Below are 25,559 nucleotides of genomic sequence, written 5' to 3'. Positions count from 1 at the left end.
ACTCCTCTACTGCATGATCCTATGATCACACTATTTTTGATCCTATTTCAGTTCTGTAATTGAGACTCATACTCTTCTGTCAGTCTCCAGCACCTTCATTTCTTTCTATAGAATAGTGTGGAGCCAGGTTTCCTCTTAGGGCCTTAAGAGGCCCTGAGACTCCGCTGCGCCACACTTGGGCGCAGAGGTTCAGAGCAGGGTGTTTGGTGGGCTTTCCCCCCACCTCACCCACTGCTGCGGTATTAGACCTCTCCATCCCACCTATGGTACTGATATTTCTTCTTCAAACAGACTTCTGAACTTTGTTTCCCTTCCATATTTTATGACAGTAACTTCAGTGGACCAGTTTTTATCCAAATCTACCTGTTAGACAAGTCTATAAACTCTTATATTATCTTAATCTCAAATTTATTCCCAGAGAAAGACACAGAAGATGAAGGCTGAAGAAAAGAGAAGGCAGGACCTTCTTAATCACACAGAAGAAAAAGACTTTTTAACTCAGTCTCTCGACATCAGACACAGCCAATGGATGCATAACTCCACCAGGACTGCCTCAACATTTGTAGTTTGCACATTCATCAGGCTCACAAACGTTAAGTGTCCCATGGACTCTCACACATTGCCTGGGCTCTAGACTTCCTTTAAACTTCGTTCTGTTCATCATTTTAAGAAAGAGAAGTGGGAATTGAGGAACATAGAAAAAAAACAGTTTGATGTAACATCGATCAAACTTTCTTACACATTTACAAATTCAAATATTGTGTGAATGAATAAATATGATTTTTCTCAGGTTCCAGTTGGATCAAGCCAAGTTCTGTGTTCCATTTGCTGTCATGAAACAAAATTAAAAACAAACAAACCCCAACACCTAGATGATGTACACTGCACCAAAATTAGCATTATGCTAAGATGTCTGATTATATTTCGCTGTCCTCCTTGTTACAATAATCTCCATGACCATTTATTAATAAGACAGGCCTGTTTGAATATACAAATCACAAAAAGATCCTGAAAATTCTTTCTTAGGGAAAGGCACTTTTCACTTAAATAAACCAACTGATTTCTGATGATCAACTCAGATAAGCAGGAACTGCACCTTCTGCAAGTGTTAGCTGGATATGGCTGTAATAAAAGGCAAATCTTTCCAAACAATTCTGTCACTGTACAGTACTTCAAACCTGACCTGCAGCATTCTTGCTAATTTAGCTCTAGACCTTTCTCCTCAAGAGACTGCCTGTTTTTAAAAACTCTCGACAAATTATTTAGTGGGTTTCTTTATGAGTTTGTGGTAGAAACATTGGCTTATCCTTAACTGACAGGATATTTTAACTGGCTATGGTAAAAACGACAACAACAACAACGAAAAAAAAAAAAAAACACCAAAAAACCAACAAAAAAACACACCACACCAAAACAAACAAACAAACAAACCTAACATACAAGAGAAACCTTCCTTGCATAAAACCAAGACAATCCCTTTTCCTGGTCTAGACTGCTTCCACAAGCCAGATGCTCCATTCTCATCTTTCTGTTCAACTGGGAAGGTATCACTGCTGGTGTTCCCATGTCCACAGCTGCCACTGACTCAGGAGAAACACATCTCCTACCAGCCACACCAAATTATAATCCAGTGTCACATGTATTGCACATACTGAGTCCACTTTGGAGGCAGTGTTCTCCTGCAATGAGCAAGTTGCCTCAGGATGTGTCTTCATGCTCTTCATATACCATCAGACAACTTGAGCCTTGCCACTTGTTGAGCACAGCCAAGGAAGCAAGGCAGGGGTGAAAACAAGGCACAACCAAGGCGGGGTGGATCACTGGCTGCTCTGTCATGGGAGAAGTTTAATGTGACAGCAGTCTTTCTAAATTTCGTCTTCAATGCTGCATCATCTCTGCTTTCCTGCTTCTGGTTACTCTCAACCAGTCCACATTCAGCTGCCTTAAGGGCTGGTCTGGACAGCTGGACCAGCCCATGCACTAATCCCTTTATGTTCTGTTGTGGATGACAGCCCCGTTACAGAAAGGAAATGAAAGATGATGCACTTTTAGAAAAGATCTAGATGGGATCCAGTTCAGTAATGAAGGACAACAAACAAGTGCAATCAGTTGAACTAAGCCCTCCATTGCTTTGGACTTCTCAGAACCTCTACCCTGCCCCAGTCAATGCAGTAAGCTGCATTGCAGCAGAAGAGTATGCACACCACCCGCAGTAGCCTGGGTATGCTTTGCAGTGAACATGCTGCTAAGGACAGTAACTGTAGTGATGCTGAGCTCTAACAAGTAGGAAGCATCTGTGCTACTCCATGGGAACAGCCCTGTCAGGCACCTCCGCGTTCTGCAGCACCCAGCTCCAGATTTCAGGTAAGAGGTTGAAAGACATGAAGCAGTCCTTCCTACATAACTTTTCACAGTAGTCCAAATAGAGCTGGCAGGTCACTAGGATGTTCTTTCTACTTTACTGCTGGAAAGGCATTCACATGCGGAGTGTTTAGAAATCTTGGTAAGTAAGAAGGAGAAGCTGTGTAAAAGATCCCAGAGATTGACCAAGAATAATCAGTACTGAAACTGTCCACCTCTAATAGGCACTAGCAGCAGGAGAGGGAAGCAAAGGAGAGGCATATGACTGGGAATGGAGCTTCTATACTAAGAGAAGAAAGAGGTTTTGGCACTCAAAAGCCAATAGGTTTCTATTTCCTAGCACTGGTAGAATCAGAAGTATAAGAAAGAATGTATTAATACTTAAATTTTAAAATAAGGCTTTTAATTCTGCCTATTAAAACCTGCAAGCTGTCTCTTGCCTCAGAAAAAAAGGCTAAAGGTACGACAGAGATCATACTCAATGGTTTTTTCTCAATTGTGTATTTTAACAAAGAAATCTTTCATTGTTATTCATAAAAATTAAAGGCAGATATAAGTCTCTGGTTCTGCAAAAGGAAATTAATGTCCTGATCTTATGGTATATTTTGCAAATTCTTGCATTTTCTATATACTTCTATGGTCATGGGAACTGATTAGGCACAAATATAAAAAGAACGCTAGTCCTCTAGATATACCCTCCAGGTGTGTCTTGTGTTTTTTTTTTTTTTTCCTTAAGAGGTTAAAAAAAATCCAACAAAGTTTCATAACCAGAATTGTGGAAAAATTAAGCTTACAATTTGTCAACTCACCCCCTACCCCCTGGCTTCAGCAAGGAGGCTGTATATTTTGGGGTTCCTTTATTAAAGTGATCGCAGATGCATAATCTCATTCTGGGCTCCGCTATGACACATTAAAATCCAAGCCAATCCAAACATACCTGTTGATTTTAAAGCCTTTTATAGAGCTGTAAAAATAACCATAGGTCTTCTCAATCTGAAATATACCAGAGCTACTCTTCCATTTTACCATGGAACAATGATCTTGAGGGCTAATGAAAATAAATGAGATGAAGTGTACAACCCAAAGGCACCTAAATGGGAGTTTGATGGTTAATACCCTTGAGGAGCTGAGATTTAAGGATTAGCATCCAAAAATTCTGCTGCAAACAAAGGGGTGACTAACCGTAAAGAAACAGATTAGTAAACACATGACAATTAAGAATCATGAATACTACGTATCCTTGAAAAGGCAGCTGAGAAAAAAATCAACAAAGGTAAGGGATACTTGTAGACATTACACAAGGCCCAGACAAGCCCTTGTGAAGAACACTGTGTAACTGGGCATGATTCTTCTTACCTGGGCTGGAGAAGGAGATAAACTGGAACAGGCGCACAAAACGCCTCAGAATGAAGAATGTGTTTTATGAGCAAAGATTAGAAATGCATGGTTTGTTCAGCCAAGGTGACTGAAGTCTGGGAAAGGGGATAAGATTGTACACAACATGTATGATAATATTGGCAACAAAGAAAAATGGGTATAACACCTGTCACAAACACTTAATAGAAATGAGAAGTTCTCTGCTTAACAGAGACACAAGTTTTGGGTATTGCAAGGGTGGAGCATGAGCAAAAATCTTTACTTGTAAGTTGGAGCACGTTCAGTTTTGAGGTAAATTGCACAGCATGGAAAACAAGAGGGCTGGGTGAGCTGGGACAGGATCCTCCTGGTATCCTGCTTCAGTGTGTGGCTGGCTTCTGCTGTGTAGAAGAAGGATGTGTACCTAAAAGGCTCCCCCCTAGCATTGTATAGATGAAAATTTCAAGATTAAAAGCAATTAGAAAAAAGAAAGTCCTCCATAGAAATGTTACGTATTTTAGAATCTTCTACCTAGATGAATTTACAATACTTTGTGTGTGAAGGAGTAACCCTGTTATTCTCTGGTGGTTGTATGCAATTTATATAACAAAGCCATAAAAGGTGAATTTGAAAAAAGGAAGAAAATTATTAAACAAATATTTAATGGCGGTAATTAAAAAGTTCTTCCTAATTGTAGTTGATTTAGATCAGATCAGAGAACTTTGTCTTCCCAACGATTACAGAAAAAGGAAACAGTGAGGTAAACAACCAGGTAGAAATAATGATGCACTCTACATCTTTCACATGAATGAGTTGAGCTGTTAACAGCTAGTGTACTGTGCTTCCCCCCCCCAGCACTGTAATCAGCCTTTTGTCACATACTAGTGAAATCCATTAGCTGCAACTTCCCCATCAACTTCCAAGGCTTTCCAGCTACTCAAATATTTGCATATTTAACGATTCATTTGACTGGTATCAACTCTCATTTACCATGTGCTTGAGAGGAAAACCAAGACACAGTGTGTAGGGTAAAAAAAAAAAAAAAAGTCATGACAGCTCCTTCTAATAAAAAGATTTACCTGAAAAACAGGATTTGAGAAGACTTAGCAAAAATTTGAGTTGAGAAGTATCAACAACTTTTAAAACAATGTTTTAATGTAAGGATTGTGGATATAGAGGAAAGCTTCAGTATTTCAATCAGCTTCTAGTTTCACTCGCAGCCTTATTCACCAGTAATTTTATTTCAGTTTTCTCTGTGATAATTGCACAGAATTTCTTTTACTTGTCTACTCCTGAATTTTTTCAGCACTCCTACTTTCTAGTACTTATGGCATCACCACTACAGTGCCACCATAAAAATATCTACTATAAAATTCAGAAAATTGAGAGAGTACCAGAAAAGAAACCATCACTGAATAAATCAAGAAAAGACGCAAGCTGATAAAGCCTTGGAAAGATTCCATTTTGACACAAATGCCACTGTAATCTTCTTTGGTAAAACAGCAAACATGGGAGCAATGCGTGACAGTTACATGGAGTTTTTTGCCAAGTGTATTTTTTTAAAATACACATGAATTTTGCATTGTTTTTTAACATTCCATGTTAACTGGTTTGCAGGCATGCTTGCAAAGAATGTGAAGTACATAAAAACCTAAACCACTTATCTCTAACATTTTCTTTGATGGCTTTCAATAAAGACATGTAAATTTACACACCTTGACTTTTGTTACTTTGATAGCTTACTGGCTGTGCTTCCAACAACTAAAGAGACTACTTCTGTCAGGCAACAAGTTGCGAGGGTAAGCCCAAGAAGGTGGGAGAGCTGGGATACTGTGCCATAAAAACCACTGCATCACATTTGGTTCCAACAAGCATGCAGATGACTGGCTTCTTGTATTTTGATACCAAATACAATCAACAAAATTATAAGCTTGTGTGGCTTGGTAAAATTACCAGTCCACATGCTCAATAGACTTTAAGGATAGAGAGTGCAACTCCATCCCAGTAAGGCTGGGAAGGAACAGAACAATGTTCAGACAAGAAAGGTTATTCTGCATACCCTGCCATGGTACAGGCAAGGATGCATATAGATACATATACAGTATCTACGCTCACTCTGCTTCCAGGGCAATTCAAGAGACATGACCTCACTGAGGCACCAGGTTGGCCTCCTGTCTGTGCAATACAAAAGTGTACGAAATCCCACAATGAAAATAAACCTGCATGGGTATACATTCCCGTTCTTCATTACTGAAGTTACAATCTAGGGACATCTAAGTGGGATGATACAGCTACAACTCTTACAGAGTACAGCACTCCTGAAGTTCTCCCTTTCAAACAAGATGTCACAAAAAGGTGCTGACATCTCCACATTATTAAAGAGACCACAGCATTACTATCTTCAGCATATAATGACATCTTTTGTTTAATTGTCTTTTAGTAACGTAAGTGTGCCTGAATATAGTATCCTTATTAATTCAAATCATAAACTGTTATTACAAATCATAAAATGTTATTGCAATTTACTAAAGGAAACAACTAAACTGAATATAGAGAACAAGTCACATGATAAGTAAAAATGGACAGTACTGTTTTCATACCCAAGTGACCAGCTTTCTCAGGCATCACTTAACTTGTTCATCGCCATTATTTATTGATAGCAATACAGTTGTTTCCAAAAGCAAAATTTGTCCACGCTGTAATCTCTAGCTGGCGTGGGGTTTGGGTTTTTGTTTGTGTGCTTTTTGTTTGTTTGTTTTTGTTTTTTCCCCAAGTGTCTTTGAGAAAATAAAAGTTATTTCTACTCTTTAAACTTTTTCATGATCAATCTGTTACTGCTGGTTTTGGCTAAGTATGTGACCTGACAAGAGGAAGACAGACAGCATCCTTCTCTGAATACCCTGGTACACAACCTCCTAATTATCATTAATGAAACACTGCAGAATGTTGCAAAGAAATGTACACAGCATAACCCCGTGTTAACTTGAAACTGATATATTTTGCAGCACTTTGTTTCAATGCTCCCACTCACCACGTCTAAGAATTCTAATCAATTATATATAGTTTATGAGACACTGCCCATATATAATATCATTGCTGGGAATACAATGTATTAACTTTTAATAATAAGGGTTAACGTGATGATGATGATATTGCAGATTAATGCATCTGAAAGACAAGATTCAATAGCTTTTTATAAGGTAAAATGTTGATCAAGGGTATCCATGGTGAAGATGGATATTCTTTAAAGTCTAGCCAGGCATCCTCACAAGGATACAGCCTGGTAATCAAATGCACAATGCTTAAAGGTGTATTAAAACCATGAGAACCTCTTAGAACTCTTTTTTGGGGTAAGTTTTACACAAAAAGTTTCATAGTAGGAATAGAGTTTTCAGAAATGTAACTGATAATCTTGCGTTCAACACCATTCACTTAAAATGATAAATTATTTGCATTAACTGCATTATTTATTATAAGCTTTAACATGTCTTTATCAATGTTGTTTAGGCAATTTATATTTACATTACTAGGCAATGACGAACAGAAGAGGCTGTTCAGAACTTTATATTCACTGGTGCACACAGGGCAAAATTTAAGTCATAACTACTATCACAGGTTAGCCTATATAACGAAGACAAACTAATGGACAACAACTTACTTCTGGCAGCACTAAGGGTATTATATGCACTGTGTACAGGGAGACTAATAAACAGGACCACTAATACAATACAGCATTCAGACTATCATAGTATGGCTCTGTGGAAGAGCTAATGCTCATGAGTACCAAATTCAGGAATTCAAATTCACTGAAGGTCCCTGAATGATATTCAGAAGCCCAGCGCAGCTACTGTTGAGGTGAATGAGAATTTTATCTTGCAACTTGAAAATTCCACCCTTTATTAACCAAGCACTAAGGCTAAGCTAATGAATAGTCCAGAAAAGATAACCAGGAAATCACTAGTTAGTGTTTCTCACTCCACAGTGACTACACAGTACAGGGACAGTGCAGCAAGGAATGGACAGTTAGTTCACTATCCTAAATACCTGCCACTGGATAAACCGACCCTTAAGAGAAGGTAGACCTCATCTTGGCAAGGTGTATTGCTGGGCTGACCAGAACAGCTGTTATTCATGCATCAAGTCCTCAGTAACGTCCGCAAGAAGTTTTAAATATTTATATACCCCCGAGAAGTCCTCAAATTTTGGGCTTTGTGACAAAAAATGCAGCTTTTGTAACTACCCCATTCCCAAGCTAGTTTATCACACTGACAAAAAAATAATTCATGTGTGTATTTTCCTCAAGAACAGCTCTGAGTCATGTTACAAACCACAGAACAATTAATGTGCATTTTACACATTTCTCATACAAGTGCCTCCAGGGCTGGTAGGAAGAACATACACTTTGCCTTCCTGTTGTTGCACATATGAAGTTTTACCACCTCTTTCGAGAAGTAACAGTGAAAATTGCCATTTATGAGACATCTTGTTATCTGTCCGTAAAGTCACCAAAGTAAACATCTTTATCTTGCTTGAAAATGTATGCAGAACATTTCTTAATATTTCCATTTCTACAGAAAGTAACCCCTTCGGCTACACAGAGCACCAAAACTTAGTGAGGAATAGCAGGGTGAAAGTTGCCAGTGAGCAAAAGTAAAAATAGCTGAAGTTTCAGTCACTTAGAAACAAATGCACAAGTCTCTGGATGAATGCTGGTGGAAGAAACGTTGCACGCAGGAGGGAACATGACAGGCAAATAGAGAAGCAGAATCAACGTATTCAGTGCAATAACAAAAGACCCATTTTTCTTAGAACAGTTATCTTTTTCAATTTACAGTAAGCCTGTGATCCCAGGTATATCAAGAAAGCTTTGCTGGTGTTCATTGATATATAGGATTAGGTCAAAGCAGCTCTTGTGCAAACATAGCTTAGCTGCATCAGATGAATTACAATTTTCTACAGTAAAATAAAAATACCATAAAATAAAAATCTTCCCACATAGCTTTACTTCAGCAGTAGTGGATAATGTTACAGCCATTCTCACAATACTATTTATGCCAGTTTAGTTTACACTGCTATATTCGTATACTGTACATATATTGCTTAAGCATCCCTACTATAAACAGGGCACCACTTGCATACCACTTACAAATTGTTTCTGACTAACTTCACACTCATCCCCTTTCCAGGGTGCTGGCTTATGTACAATGCAAGTAGTAAGATAAACATAAAAGACAACATATACATCTCCTGAAAACCTTTAAGTGCTTCAGCCTATTTCCGTGATCTTCACAAAGCCACAGTCCTCAGTAACTTGTACCATACCAAACAATTTGTGCCAGCAAATCCTCCACAAGCATCAAGACTTCCCAACTGGTAAGGGACTCACTAAAGCACCACTACCTACCTGTTAAAATCTCTTCATTGTGTACTGATTACTACCCATACTTTTATAAAACATGAAGATAAAACTTTGTCTTCTCCCTTTTGTTCTACTATGAACTGTAAGGAACCAAGGCCCTGACTGAAGACTAATGATTGAAAAACAAATCTCGAACTAACGGGAATGAAGCAGCAGCACATTTAGTGATACATAGGGGCTCCAGTAATTTGTCTTCCTGCTGCTGATCTCTCACTAACCTCTACAAACAAAATACCCAGGGGCTTAGCTGCCCAGAAGTGAGGCTCTGTTTACCTGAACAGTGCTTTCTCAGTTGGCCTGTCATCCATTTTGGATCATAAGGACTTTGTTCAGCTCCTGCATGTGAAAGATCTCCAGATCTCCTAACTGAGTGATCATCTGATTTGGTAAGAGTTTGTATTTTACCCAGCCTGACTAACAGCAAATGGTTTTGTGATTTTGCAAGAACAACAGGTTTTGATCCTCTTCAAATGAAGTGCAGGTAGAGTTTCCATTCATCGCAAAATACACTGATGGTCTTTCTGGGAGGGAGCTTATTTCAGATACTGACCAGAAAAATCTTCCTCATTATTTAAACACTGTTAAATTACTTAAATTTATGCCTTAAATATACTAACAGGTGCAAGGTTACCCAGTAAGAAGACATCTTAAGATCAAGATACTTACAAAAAGCAGAAGCAGAAGTGGAGTTATAACAATGCCCTGGAAGAAATAAGAATAAAAAAAAGTCTGTTAGTCAGGGAAACAGAATACTATTTACTTTCTCATACCTTAGTGCCTGGAAATACACAAACATCATTCAACATCACAGAAATGAAGTGACAAGAAGTTCAGCTTTGGTCTTCACTATGTACATTCTTTAGCACCTGTATATCGACCATTTTATAAACTCTACTCAGTACAAAGTACCTTTTTATTTTTTACCTCTAGCTTTCCCCATTCACACCTAAGTCCCTCTATTCTAGAAGATCTGATATACAGAAATATAGATCAATTATTTTAAAAAAGATCTTAAAGTTTCCCTTCACTGTGCTGTATCGTAACTCCACTAAGCTACTCCTTAGGGGGAGACTTGTGATCAAGTCCCATGCTACCCAGTCCCAGGTCCTCTTCTGAGCAAAAGCCGCATCAACTGTGATGAATGAGGTGTCGTGACTGTGTAATGTAAACTGATATTCCCCAAGGAAATGAGCTGAGATCTCAAAACTCATTTCACTTGATTAGACCTCATGTCTTGCTGGTAGAAGGCAAGTCTTTCATATAATATAATCACACAGGACCACCTCAGCTTTCCACATCCCCCAGGCAGACACAAGCAAAAAGATTTGTTGTCTTCACTGACAAGGAACGGGTTTAAAGCTGATGATTGGACAAACAGAAGTTTTTTGTTTCATGACAGTAAATCTTAAAATGAGTTGTTTGGGCTGGGACTTAACATGACATCCATCAGTTTCACAGCTGCAAATAGCAATTCCCTATCACCCTTCCATCTGACTTGAACATTTTATTATTGCTCAATAAAATTATTCTATCCTTTGATGCAGGCTAATTCATAAAGTTTGCTCCAAACTTCTTTAAGCCAAGACTATATTCATCATCCAGTTACTTCTCAAGAATAACTAGTTCTCCAGCTATTCATTAACTTTATTGTTTAAAGGACAAAAGTCCAAAATCACCTCGCATTCATCTGAAGGTATGCTTAATTTTTTGTTTATTTTTAGCTCCAAGTTAAAAACAATCAAACAAAGAAGTAGTTGTCCCCTGCTCCTCATTCAACCTTGAGTAACATAACTTCACTCCAATCTTTTGGAAACTAATATAAAGAAAAGCTTTATACAACTACTTTTATATTCGTTTTGCTTTCTGAGTTCACAAAAAGCATGGATACAAACAGCCAACTAGGCACAGAGTTCCTCTTGCACTCTTAAAACAAAATGCAACAAGTAAATGCCACAAATTACAGCAGATATGAAGGGTCGAGGAGGCAACAGTTAAGCTGTGCAACTTGAAGGCTCTGCAGAATTTAAAACATATTTCGAAATACTCCATATCTGACTGCCCTACAGCCAAGCTATCCATAATCATCTATCTTTTTGCAAATGTCACCACTGAGATAAATCATAAAAGACAAGAAATATAAGAAGTAGAAGCAACAAGAATTCCTTCAGGGAATCACTGTTTACAAGAGGCTGAGACCAAAATGCAGATAACAGTTATGAAGAAATACAGGTGTTCAAGTATATCAGCTGTAGAGTAAGAAACAAAAGTTGAGGGAGGGAGGAGGGAACAAGAGCTAAACTGACATTTGTGTACAGGAGCATCTGCAACGCTTAGAATGGAGAACTGGCAATAAGATTCGTATAATGTAGATGCAACACAGTCACTTCATCAAAATGATCAAACTCCATCTTTTATGAACTACTACTAAGAATGAGCCATAATTACCTCTTTCTCCCCTTTCCCCATTAACAACGATACTGCACAGCTCAACTGTTACCGAGTGCCTGACTGTTCCCTAAACACCTGTGATTTTGAGGTGGCGGAACACCATTGCAGCATGGTTCCAGCTTTATAACTTCCTGGGCACGAGCAAAGAGAAGCATGGATGGAGTGGGAGGTGATACACCAGAAGCGTCCTCTACTCCACATGAGCATTGAGTGTAAGGAGAAGAGAGCACACTGCCAGCTGGTGAGTACAGGCGCCTCACCTCCACACCTGAAGGAACTCAATGACTCAGCACCATTAGTCATTTTGTATGCAGTTCATGCCTCACCGCATTCTATAGAGTTTCTATACAGTATTAAAAAAAAAAAAAAAAAAAAAAAAGCAAGCAAAGGTAAACCAAAACAGCCAAAACAACCCTGCCCTTTATCTTGTTGATGAATAAAGATGATGCCCTTCCTCTATAGGATGAGACCTGTGACTTGGTATACATTTGCTTTGGAGGCTTGGTGATATTAACACAATTGGCAATAGGCTGCTAATTCAAAGCACAGAACGTCACAAAAGGAAATGTTATCTCTGTGACAGTAACACTTCTTCATAATTCTGTAAGTGGAGAAGAAATGGATCCCAGTGAACATCACAAATAGATTCCTGACTGAGCTTGTTGAAAATCCAGCATTTGAAAGGTCAATTCTAGCAATTCTGTACAAAATTTTGCTATTAAACCTGGTGATCTTAATAATCAGAAGCAAGTTTACCATTGCCTCACCACAGAAAGGATTTATAAGGTTGAATTTTCCCATTTGTGACACATATGCAGTTCCTCAGGAAGCTAAACAATTACCTGACAGAACAGAGAAATTGATATTAAAAAATAAATGTTGTTGCTGAATCAGGGTAATTTAATGTTAATGTTTTATTTCCATAAGGAGTGCCTGTTTGAAAAACCACGGGGATTACACTAAAACCAAGGGGTTTTTTTTTCAGTCAGTAGTGCTGTGGTGAATGTGATGGTTTACAGGTGTAAACAAGGCAAGTCTTGTTAGGGGAGGGAACCTCAGTTACCAGACTGACTGATGGAGCTGGAAAAGAACAAACTTTAGGCAAATAAAGTCCATTTATATGTTATATGAAAACACTGACATGCTTTCGTGTGCAAAAGCCGTTCTCTTCAGGTTTCTGTTCTAGAGTTGAAGAGGTTTTTATGTGATAAAAGCATATCTGCCTAACATAGGTATCACCTTTCCCTGCACATGCTGCCTCGCTTCAACACGTTATCTCTTTCTTAGAAATGTGCTCCTCAATACGCTCATAAGCATTATGTGATGCATCTCAATTCATACCTAGTAAAGAATAATATAAAGATGACACTAAGTCTAAAACCTACTGATAGAAAATACAGACAATGACCTGGGTTTTAAAGAGAAAATCAAAATCTGATTCACTCAGAATAAAGACAAGACAGAAGAAGACTATTACTCTGCACAGTCCAGCTCACGCACCAGCAGAGTCTTAACAAAGACGATTGTATTCTGACACTGGCAGTGTGGCTGCTTTCTGAGACTATGACAGGCTGAAAAGCACAGAGGAAGGTAAAAGTTAAAATAAAGGCTATCATTTCTAAGTCCATCAGACATTAACACCATCAGAGAGGAAAAAGTAACTAAATTTGGCTACGCTTTTCCCTGCCTTGCTTTCCAGGCAAGTGCTGTCAAATACACAGTGTACGGAGATAAACAGATTGTAGATTAGCACTTCCAGCAGAAGCTGAGCATCTGCCCTTGAGAATGCAAGATCATCACACAGTTTTAGCATCTTCAAAGTTTGGGTGGAGTGTTAAGCTTTCCGACTGCTGCCCACAATGGAGTCAAAGTTGTAAAGTGACTGCCGTTTGCTATCAGCAGAAAAACTTTCAAGAAATCCATTTACACCTCTGATGTGAAAGACTGACTGAATATATTTCAATGATTTTTGTGGAAAGGGAAGAAAAACTCCCAGCCTGACCCAAGACACTGATAGAACATACGAGTCTGAATAGTCATACTAGATATCTATAAACACATTCCTTTTTACAGCAAAGATCATGAAGCATGTCTTAATTAAGAGAGTATAAGTACAGGTTTGTGTGTGTGAGCATATGCATAAACTTTAACAGGAAGGATGCATTTAGAGATCCATTTAATTGGTATTTGCCTTATAGAGATAAAGATGCTTTCCATGTAAAGATGTTTTCAGCCTGTACGGCATTGCCGTAGAGCAGATATTAAAAGGTGTTGATTCTTCAAGAGAATATGTAGAATCAATACATGTAATTGGTTGCCAGACCAGACAGCAAAAGGAAGTAACATAATGGATTTGAAACTATGATGACAAATCATTACGAAAGAAATTATGCAAATAATAAGAGGAAGGTGGGCACAGATCCAGAGGGACACATGGTAGAAGATGAGTAAGGATTATTGCAATGAGGCATGAAATACATGTGAACTTTCCTTCGTTTCCTTTACCCACAAATTTCCCATGCAATTTTTCTTCATTCTTACAGGTCAGCAGTAGGACACAAGTGTGGCAATTACTCATGAAAGAAAAAACCTTAACCATCTGATTTGTCTTAAGAAGTAGGGCTAGAAAAAAAATAGATCTTTTTGTAATCAGGGTTCTGAACAAATGTGTATTTTCCAAAATCAATTTCGTACATATGTGCTTAAAGCTACAGATGTTCTTGAATGCTTCACCAGAGCGAAAGTGTAAGCAGTGTTAAGTTATATAAACTGAATACAGGTTAGTAAAAAGTTAACTGGGCAGCATTTCCATCACTACCGATAGGGTAAGTTGCAAGAAAAAAGGCTATGACCTCTGGACAATTTTATCAGAAGACAAGCATGAATGAGAACTGAAATTCAATCTTCATCTGTGTACTGCAGTACTTTTCACATGCTTTTATTTCAAGAGTCACTGGTACTTTCTGGAAAAGAAAGAACAACCAAAAAACCCCAGCCTGCCCCCTCAGCAAAAAAACACAAACAAACCCAAACAAAACCAAACCAACCAACCAATAAAACCCCACCAAAAAAAAAAAAAAAAAAAAAAGCCAAACACAACCAAAAACTCTGCAGTTTTTCTGATTACAACATGAGAAATAGACTTTGAAACACTTATTTTTATTTCTTCTTGTGTATTTTGTTTCCTTGCTTCTGTGCTTAGAAGTGTGTTTTTTAAAAAATACATATTTTTCTTTGTTTTTGACAAATACGCAGACAACTTTATGATGTTTTACATTTCCAAAATAAAACCCAGCCTCTAGAAAAGTACTTCAAGTACTTCTAGGTCTGAATTAGGTATGTTTGTGAGCAATACAGGACAGTCAAAACTCTGACAGAATATAGATAAACAGATCTGGTACCATCACCAGGGGAAAAAAGTAGGCTCTCCTAAAGGTCAAAATGCTTATTGCTCAGTATTTTCAAGAACATGATAGTGATTGTACAGATCACAACAGTACTCAAGGCCAACTTTCATTCTATTCAAATGAAAAAGTACAAATCTTCCCCCTCCCCTTACCCCTCAGATTGGTCACCGCTCCACAATTCCACATTGTGATATAGCACCTCTGTAAAACTTCACTCATTAGCCTTGATACCACATTATGCGTCCTCTTGAATAAACTGACTTAAGTATAGTCCCCTGCCAAACTGCTTTGTAGTAATCTTAATTTCAGGCATCATATAAAGAATGACTCCTACTGTTGAAGCAGGGCACACACCTGGATAACCTGCTAAAATCCTTCAGAAATGAGTTGCCTTCTCGCCTCCTCCTTTTTCCACCTGTGCCCACTTACTTCTTTGAAAAGATGCAGCATCTCTTGACAGACACGGCAGAATAAGTTAAAAACGCCTACGCTAAACATACTTACTAGGTTCAAAACTAAAAGTGCAAAAAACCACTGAAAGTCAGGATGGCATAGCCTATGCAAGTCCTTGTGAAACCATCGGTGTGTGCTGAACAAAGAGGGATCATAACAGAAAATGGCCTGATAACAGGATTGCACATCTCAGTTTTCAAGTACTATACCATTTTAACATGATTTCAAGTCTGTAACCAAAATTATTTGGAAAACATTTCAGTATGTTAATATTTGGATCAAGTGGTTGCAGGAGCCTATTTGAGACAACCTTTTCCTGGCTTCTTTAAATAGTTTTTAATATTTGTGTAAGCATGGCTATACAAACTATAATGTTCATTTGTTCCTGTCTAAAGACAACAATGGAGATCAGAAATTTTTGTTGATTTAGATGTTGAACTAGACTTCCACAATAAAACATATGTTTTATTCCCCTTTCAAACTTCATGTCCATATAAATGGACAACCTTGGAGATTAAGTTGGAGCTGCACTTCCTGTTGTAATCTCAGTCATTGCCCATGACGCAACTCCAGCGACCCTGGGTTGTTCCCTCATAGACATCACAGAAGCTCCTGATGCCAAATAATCACTTGCCTTTTGTTTTCAAAATAATTTCAGGTGGAAAACACGGGACTTTAAAAGTCTCCTCCCATACATCTCTTATCTGTCAGCTACTCCAAAGACACCGTTGGTTCTAAGAGGGCTTATACAACTTCAGAATAAAATATGGTGTTTAGCTCTTTATTGTACTGTTTTATATCAAGAACAAAGACTTTATGAAGTGATGATTTTTAGGATGCTAAATACGTCCATCCTCCCTATAATAAATAATACAAAAATCTGAAAAGATACTGAAAAGAGCGTGAAGTTAAATTAACACAATTAATTAAATTCATAAGCACTGTACAAAACCAAGGCAATGAACTACAATAGAAAATTGAAAATACAATTCTACATAACCCTAATTCAACTGTAATTATAAATAAGCACCATAACAATACCTGCAATGCAGCCAATTAGGTCAATATTGGATTTTAATAACAAAACTCTAAAACTAGAAGTCCTATGTCAAAATGGGTTTTGCTTTATTGGAAGGAATAAAATCAATCAGATTTCATATCAACTATGAGATTATGTATATTACTTTGTGAATTGTTCCAGATGTGACACCACCTTTGCTCTCCTAGTGGCCTCTACTGTGGGAAGGGTTTGTGGGTTTTGTTTTGTGGTTTTGTTTTTTGTTTTGTTTTTTAAAAAGATAATATTAAAAAGCATGCTAGCATCAGAAAATAGTAGAAACCAAAAGCATTTCCATTGTTTATCAGTAATTTCTAGCTGCAGATGTTCCCTTCACGCATATTTTATTCAAGTATGAAATCAAAATGGAATAAAAAGGAATGCAGGCAGCAAGTTTTGGTTTTTCCAACACAACAGAACCCAGAAACTACAAAATAAAGTGATCTGAACTACTACATTTGTCACAGACTGAGTGTAAAGAACAAAATCAAAAGGTGAAAGCATTTTTTCAGTAAGTTTGAGAGCTGAGTTTCCAGTATTGGGTTGAGAATAAAGCCAAGAGTATGAACAGAGTATTTCAGAAAGGTAAAACTCCATATAAGCATAGTTTGCCTGGCTTCCCAGCAGATGGCATCTTCAACACATTAGAAATTTTATTCTTACAAAGCAACAGAATAGTTCAGGACACACTAAAAACTACCCTGAAGTTTTAAAGCAACTATAAAAGCTTTTTGGGGCTTGGCAGGTTATACTGGAATAGCATCTGGAACAATGCACAAAATACCAAAAAAATCAGGGGTGGAAATGAATGGTCCCATCAAACATCCTAAAACCTCATGCCCTATATTAGCAATGCTGTATGAGTAACTGAAAGAATTTCGGTTACATGGGATCTGTCTGGCAGTGTGCAGAACAGCTCCTACAATAGGTGGGGGGATGCTGCTGAGGAAGCGGCTTCTGGACAGACTTCCCAAGCTGCAAGCTCCTGCAGCGCTCTGTCCGACCCAAGGCAGTTATGGTGGGTTTTTCCTCATGTATCTGGAAGGTGATCAAGACTTATTCCCCACTCATACTTGTAACAACTTCCTGCAACATTTTGTTGTCTTTCTTCCGTGCAACACATTACAGTCAGGTGTCTTGTTAACATCTTCAGTGCATTCAATGATAGTGCTGAGCCTGTGGCTCCAACTGTTTCCCATTTCCTCCTCAGTTGTTTTTGCTGACCGTCATCCCCGGTCTCAAGACTTTCTTCCTTGCCTTTACTTCCCACCTCAATGAGAATTTTTTTAAACTTCGCATGCACAATACTTTTTCTAATTCCAGCTCATTAAACCATTGTCTGTTCTTATTCAAATTTATTTCTCATGTGGTGCCAGCAGAGAACTAGATCACTATAATTGTGTATGTCAGCATAGGAATCAAATTCATACACTGCCATTAGGTGGGCCTTCCCTAGAGGAGGCATAAAAGGAAGAAAGGAACTTTGCAATCATCCACACCCATGTGTTTTTCAGACTGATCCTCCTGTCTTTGCAAAAATCATTTTGACATAATCCTGTAATTTCTGCAACACAGACAGTTCTACAACACAGTTCTACAACACAGCATATAGCATGACCTCAGTGGGACTGAGGAAGAAAGACAGTTTGTAGGATTAGGGTGTTTATAGGTATAAGCATGGTCCTTTCTCAATAAAGAGTTTCACGGCTAATAACAATATAATAAACTTACATGCTTTGAGGTGTATGGTAAGTACAAGGTATGTTAGTGCAGTGGTGAGGATGGACTATAATTTCCCTCTTGTTTTGTATGTAGAAAACAGAAATGTAGTAACATACATTTTAGAAAAAAAACCCCTTATTTTTCCATGTAATTTTTAAGTCTGTTTTCCTGCAGGAGAAAATTAGAAAGTATCTAAATTTCTCCAAATTTCTCTATTTAGAGTATCCAGTAAATCCTAATTTTAATTACAAATCCTAAGTTTAATTACTAGCAAAACATGCCAGTCTCAGTGACTCTGCTATCACAAAAGCATTTGCTAATAAAAAAGCATGGCACACTAGATGGTGCTGTGGGACCTTCCAGGGAGAAGAAACTCCTCCTAAACCAGAAGTTGTACTGCTAAATTAGCCATATAGTTGATTCTGTATTTTGAAACACGTTAAAGAGTATGAGTCACAACAGGAGCAATCAGAACCAGAAAAATGGGAGGAATAAACTAAGCAAACATTCTACTTGACTGATACTGCTTTTTGGAACAGTCACATGCCCCTCTTCCACTGGAATGGTGTCTCACCTCTCTTTCCCCAAACAAGAGAAAGCAGTTTTTATGCTCTAGATCAGTCCTACTTTACAGAGTTCTACATGTCAAACAGCACTGAAACAGCAATGTCCAAAGCCAGAGGTCCGAGACAGAGCAAGGTTCCTACAAGACTTTTCTTTCTTTGTGAGCTAGACATAATCACCCTCTAGAACACAGCATTTTATTCTGTTGTGTGTTTAAAAACTATTCTAACACAAGAAACTTTGAATTAACTAAACTGTGAGTTAACTTTTCCTGCTGTGATAATAAGCTGTGTGAAATAAAGCAGAAGTGTAAGTGAAAAAGTACAGAAACCTGAGAGAAAAGCTATGGCAAATATTAAAGAAATGAGGGGTTATACACAGTTATCAAAACTGATTCTACTTATTTCTTTCTATAGCTTTCCTTGTAACTGAAAACTATTTAAGTAGAACAGTTTCTGTATAAATATACCATCAATTTTTGAACCAAAGCACATTTTATTTTGTTAACATCTACACTACGTTTAAATAAACTCTGATCTCTCTTGTTTTTCTTAAAGTCAAGAACCTCAAACAATGCAAATATAAAGCACTGTACAACCCGTCTTTGACATATGGAAGAAAATAAAAACTTTATATGATGGGCAGAAGTGTTGTGCCAATAAAAACTTATAAGGATTAATTACAAATCAGTAGCAGTGAAACACTATTTGGATTGTAAAGGTCTCTTGGTGACCTACTATTGAGAAATACCAACTAAAACATATCACTAAAGTGCCAGCATAATTCTCGTGCCAACCCAAACTGTGGGTTTGGTATGTGGTAAGCAGGAAATAAGATACCATTCCCCTAAAATCAAACCAACAACATTGTTTATCTATATTTATTGTTAGAGATAAATTAGCTTACACCAGTTTTGTGAGGAAAACATCAGTGAAGGAGCTAATTACACTCTGTGAGAAATGCCCTTCACGTTCCCTGGGGTAAATGATGCTCAGGACACTTCAAGACCATTTCCAAGTCTGCCAGAAAGTCAAGCTAATAATAATTAGTTTTAGAGTGAGCTCACTCTAATATTATTTTTCTCCTTTAGTCTAAGTGCCACAAAATGTTTTATTAAAATGTATCACAAGGTTCATTTAGTTTGTTTCCACTATTATTCCCAGGTATGATTTCCTTTAAGAATTGAATATTTCAAAGGCCAAACCTAACCAAAATGCACACACACACATGTGCGCAGGCACACGTATACACAACCCCCCAAACCCAGCCCCCAATATGGTAATCTATATTGCCTGTGTTCTGTGCTGCCTGCCTGGCCCCAAGTCATCAATAATGAATAGAAATGTACAGCTACAGCAGTAGCCTGTGTCATGGGCTTGTCAGGGATTTTTGCAAAGGAACAAAAACACAGGTTTGCCATTTGATTATGTCATCTTTTGCAAACACAGTACCAACAAAAAAAAGGGGGTATTTAAGAAGGGGTAATATGCTTAACCCTTTTTGTACTAATTGAGAGTTTCTTCCACCATACAGAATGGAAAACTATTTGCTTGTAATGCAACCAGTATTCTCCTAGCCCTAGGAATTCAACAATAACGTTGATTTTGAGCACAGGGAATGGAGGTTGTTTCTATTTTAAGATAATGAATACATACTCAAGAGGAGTCAAATACCATAGTTTAAATAGAGGGAGGCAAAAAATGTTTTTGTTTTCTTAGGAAACCAGCAAGTTCAGTCTCATATAAAATTGTTCTTGAAGAAGAAACTTAATGCATGCAAATAGATACAAACATAGCAAACGAAAGCAGCAGCATTATTAAAAAATATGCAGATCCTAATAAACGAGCTAGATAATGTTTAAAAAAGAGGCGGTTCTCATATAAATATATATTTTTTTTTTCAGTGTTCTCAAATACATTTCTACAGACATTAGGACTGTAGACTTACAGGAGTGATTATCTCACACTTTACAAACAGAACACACCAGCTGGGATACTACCAATCCACCCTCCAGGGAGGGTGGGTAGCAAACTACAAATCGTCTACAGGACGCGCACAAACTAAAGTGATTGAAAACACAGTTGTAAACCCAAATCTTTCTTGCTTTCTGCATCTGCATAAATTCCAGAATAAGCCCTGCATTAACATAATAAATTAATAAAACCATTAAATTCTGCAGTAACTTCTGCAGTAGATGAGTAAATATTCTCCATTTTGGAAGGTGTAACCGAAGATGCAGCTGTGTCTTCAAGAAACCTGGAACTAGATAATTTGGATAAAAAATGAAACTACATAAGCATGTACATTAAACTGGGCAGCAAAAGCAAGACTTTTCAATTCAAATTATGTTGCCAGGCCATCTTTTCTAGAAGCCAGTAGCAAAGAAAAGTGCATGGTTCAAACACAACTACGGAAACTCTTCAGAAAACATCAATCAATAACACGATTTAAAGAGCCTACCCTGTGTTCTGACCTAATGCTATCTTGCGATACCTGTTTTTAATGGTTAGAATGGAATATTATAGTATTCAGCTGAACTGAATTGTGCATAAATCGCTGAATGTTCATGGGTTGAATATGATATTAATGATTGTGAATAAGAAACAAGGATCATAAACCATCTTTCTGTGGTAGATAAAAATTGCCTCAAATTACAAATACATACACTACAGCACACTAAGGTTAAAAAAATCCACAGAAATAGCAAAATAGAATCATGGAATCATTTTTGTTGGAAAAGACCTTCAAGATCATTGAGTCCAACTGTTAACACTGACAAGTCAACCTCTAAACCATGTCCTCAAGAACCTAATTTGCACGTCTTTTAAAAACCTCCAGGGATGGTGATTCAACCACTTCCCTGTGCAGCCTGTTCCAACACCTGACGACCCTTTCCATGAAGAAATTGTTCCTAATATCCAATGTAAATCTCCCCTGGCACAACTAGAGGCCATTTCCTCTCCTATCACTTGTTACTTGGGAGAAGAGACTGACACCCTCCTCACTACAACCTCCTTCCACATAGTTGTAGAGAATGATAAAGTCTCCTCTCCGCCTCCTTTTCTCCAGACTAAACACAAAGAAATGTGGTCCCGTTTAACAGATTGAGATAATTTACTTACAAAGAAACTTCTAGAGAAAAGTTGTTTCTCAGTTCTATTTGCAAACATACTTCAGCATGACTAGCTTGATTATTACTTATTTCACTAATTCTATACAAGCAGTAAAAACCGCTTCTTTTCCCTCTCCAGGGTGCGTGTTTTTGTGGTTTTGCAAGTATTTAGCCGCCCTTCTTCTAGCCTACTGTGCAAACACAGGGTTGAAAGCATGAAATTTCTGCACTGTTTTTGATATCTCCACATAGTAGACATTCCACTTAATACTCATTTTAATATGATTAATATGCATATTGGCAACAAGAAAATGTAGGGTTTTGTTTATATGCAGTATAATGGAATGGGCCAAAACCCCTGTTCTTGTTATCAATGCCATTTGAGTCTTGGAATATCTTGTTAGATATATATATATGGGGTTTTATTTGCTTTTTTAAACCATGTGCTTCAAAGATGTTCATTTCTTAAATGTTATTCACTAGCTATAGATGCAGGTCTTGCATTCAAGGCAAAACAACGGTGCATTTACTCAACTGCATGCTATTGCTCAAGTCACAGATGACCAATTGGGCCAAGGTATTGCTCATAGCAGCGGGTCCCTCAGCACAGCATCTGAAATTGCTCCTTCCACCTGCTGAAAAAAACTGACAACCGCTTTGAAGCACACAGGAAAACAGTTGAATCTACAGTGCTGTCACATCAAAAGAGCTCTGTCTATACTGATTTGGAAGTGGCAAGTCTGAGGAAAATTCACCACCCTGAAACTCACCTCCACAAGTCCATACTGCCTGGTCCCACCTGCCCTTGCAAGGAGACAGGAGTGCTGCTTAGGAAGGCTCTCAGGTTGCCCAGTGCTGCCCTCATCACCCCAGCACAGCAAGAGGAAAGGTGCTGCCCTCAGGTTGAGCATGGCAACAAGCACGAAAGCCCACGGCCATTGCGGTCAGCTTTTTGTGGAGCGCCCTCTGAAAGAGATGGCACGGCACAATTCACCTGAGAATAGTAACATCAGCACACGCTGGGTGCATCAGAGTACGTAAGTTGTAGAAAGTTAAAAATCCAGGCAGACGCAGCCGAAAGAACTATATGTATTAAGAAAAAAAAAAAAAGAAAGAGAGAGAGATAAAAGAAAAAAAAAGGAGGGGCAGCAAACACAACTTGGCTTTGTATTTCAATTTCCTGTAAGGGCTATGCTGTTCAAACCTGCCATCAGAAGGAGCCTGCTTTTCCCCTGTCTGATATGAATACTGCTTTTGCATTTAAATAATCTGCCCTGAAATGTGGATCTTTGATTCAGTAACATAACAGAATATTTCCAGAGGGGGAAAATTATTTCTGAAAACAAAATAGTCCTAGTCTAGCAAAGACTGCCTAGGCAGGGAAGGGAGCTGGTGAGACTAGAACCAAATGAAGAGAAAATATTGCCCTCACAGCCCCCACAAGAAGGGTGCTTGTTTTTTTTTTTTTTAATTTGAGCTCCCAAGAGTCCAAATGGCAAGACAGCATTACCTTGGAAGGTGTTTCCTACTGTATAGGAGGTAAAACAGTCTGCTCTGTCTTCAGAGATATCCCAGCTCCCTGGGTAGCTCCTTTCTGACTCCTCCTTAGGCTTTGTCCCAGCTCTTCCCAAAGAACCACTACAAGGCTGGAAGTTCACAGTACGGGATTAGACTGTTTGTGTACTTAAATTTCTAAAGACCCCAGCTCTCTGTATCCAGAATAATTCTCATTCTACAAGAATACATTCCTTTTAAAAGTGAAATCCCTTGTAATTTCTCCCTTAAATTACATGCCACACACATTCCCAGAACCTCATTAGCTGAAGAGACAAAATGTATCTCCAAGGCTCTTAGTTTTTACTGAGGATTTCTAGGATTTGTTAACCAACAAGAGATTCACTTGTGTCGGTTTTGTGTGTCTAACACCTTTCATAAATTGTTTCATCAGGTGGGTGGCAGACAGAACTTCCCCACAGAAGTTGTAGAATAAGTCAGTCACTTGGTATTTCCATCCTGAACATGAGAACTGCAAAGAGAGCAGCAAGATCTAACCCATCCTAGTATTAGCAACTCACCTGATTTTCAAAGTAGTTCTCAGGTACACTATTTGCTTCATTGATCTAACAGAAATCAAGATATGCAACCTAATAATTACTGTTACACATCCTTGCAATCCATCAGCCGTAACGATTTTAAAAATTCCAAATGCCAACACATCATCCAACTCAGTATGAGCTGTTAACAACTAAGTCACCCATTATAGGGCAGTTTTAATATCCATAACATGGAAGGGTTAAAAAGCCTTGCCTTGGGGTTTAATACAGATTCTGCTTGCATTCTGCAGAGATACTTTACAAATGAGAAATACAACAGCCCATGGCTGCCGAAGTATGAAAAGTATGTTTCATCATCCTGACCCATTGGTTTACTCACTATCAGTTCCTTATCAGCCCTTTTTGTTCTAAATGCAATTTCCATGTGAAAAATACTCAATATTTTTTTTTTCCTGAAGTTTTGCTGTAAACTCTCACACAGGCAACAGGGTCAAAAATAACTGCTTTGGTTATTTTCAATTAAACATAACTGTTGCTTTAATCTATAAAGCAATTAAAGGCAATGCAAATGCACACAATGCAGGTTTGCATAACACTGGAGTAGCAAATCAAGGCACTAATATTAAAAGGCAAAAATGCCATCAATCCTCTTGTTTCTGGATCAAAGGGCATCGGCAATAGTTCACACACAGAGCAGAAATAACCATCCTGTGGGCTAGAAGTAACAATAACTCAGGATGGTCGTTTCCAATATTGGTACTTAAAAGAGCTGCAAGCTACCTAAGTGGTTTTTTTTGTTTGGCTTTTGTTTTTGGTTTTGTTTTTTAACCATACTGTTTTACTAAGAAGGTCCATGAACTAAAGGGTTCCAGGAACAGTTTGCCAGATGCCTACTAGAACTTTACACACACACACACACACACACAAAACAGTATAGAACTGCTTGGCTATTTTTGATACATCTTACATAATAATTTTTAAAATGCAAATATTATATTTAAATTAGCATTTCTGGTTTGCCTATAATCAAAAGCCTCTAACATCACAAATCATGACAACCAGGTGGCCTAGCAACCTAGACAGACAGACACAGGAAGTTCAGTCAGTCAGTAATAAAAAGCTTTGTCTGGCTTCAGGGAGAAGAAAATTGCTTGGATGATCACTTCAGTACTCTACTAGGTGATGCACTATTTTATTCTTTCTGATAGCTGCAGTTTAAAAGAACTCAAAACAGGAAAACGTACATGTAAAGGCTGAGCAAAGATATGGACTGAAGCTTTATTTTGTTTGGTTTCAGATTCGTACTTTTGATAGAGCCTAGGGAGCCAGAGAGAGAAGAAAGGAAACTGTCCCTGAGTGCCTGACAGTATCAAACAGCGAAAGCAGCCACTTAAGTTACAAGGTACCTGCAGAGTGAGTCTAGGAGCAAGGGACTTTGCTGGGGGCAGGACACAGCCTTTGCAACGTTAGCAGGTGTCACTGCAGTATACGTGCCAGCAAAACAAAAGATATTTATCACATCACAGCCACAATGAAATTTCTTATAATGATTCACCACAATACAAGAAAATGCACTGTCATTTTACTCACCAGTAACTTCATGGTA

At 38.1% G+C, this 25,559-nt stretch overlaps 1 protein-coding gene across 8 annotated transcripts in view; it reads right to left on the bottom strand.

The window, feature by feature from the left end:
- The window catches only part of SLC10A7 (solute carrier family 10 member 7), a 153,935-nt gene that overhangs the window by 42,668 nt on the left and 85,708 nt on the right, over positions 1 to 25,559 (bottom strand). For all 8 annotated transcript variants that reach the window (XR_011738864.1, XM_071808016.1, XM_071808012.1 and 5 more), the window contains one exon: positions 9,803 to 9,838. Coding sequence is in view for 6 of the 8 variants with exons in the window: in XM_071808012.1 (XP_071664113.1) it covers positions 9,803 to 9,838 (36 nt within the window). In the remaining 2 variants the exon portion in view is untranslated. The remainder of the gene's footprint in view (positions 1 to 9,802; positions 9,839 to 25,559) is intronic.

Source organism: Patagioenas fasciata, chromosome 4, assembly GCF_037038585.1.
Source record: "Patagioenas fasciata isolate bPatFas1 chromosome 4, bPatFas1.hap1, whole genome shotgun sequence".
Classification (NCBI taxonomy): Eukaryota; Metazoa; Chordata; class Aves; order Columbiformes; family Columbidae; genus Patagioenas; species Patagioenas fasciata.
Note: the sequence above shows the minus strand (reverse complement) of the source record. Positions and strands in the feature narration are given on the sequence as shown.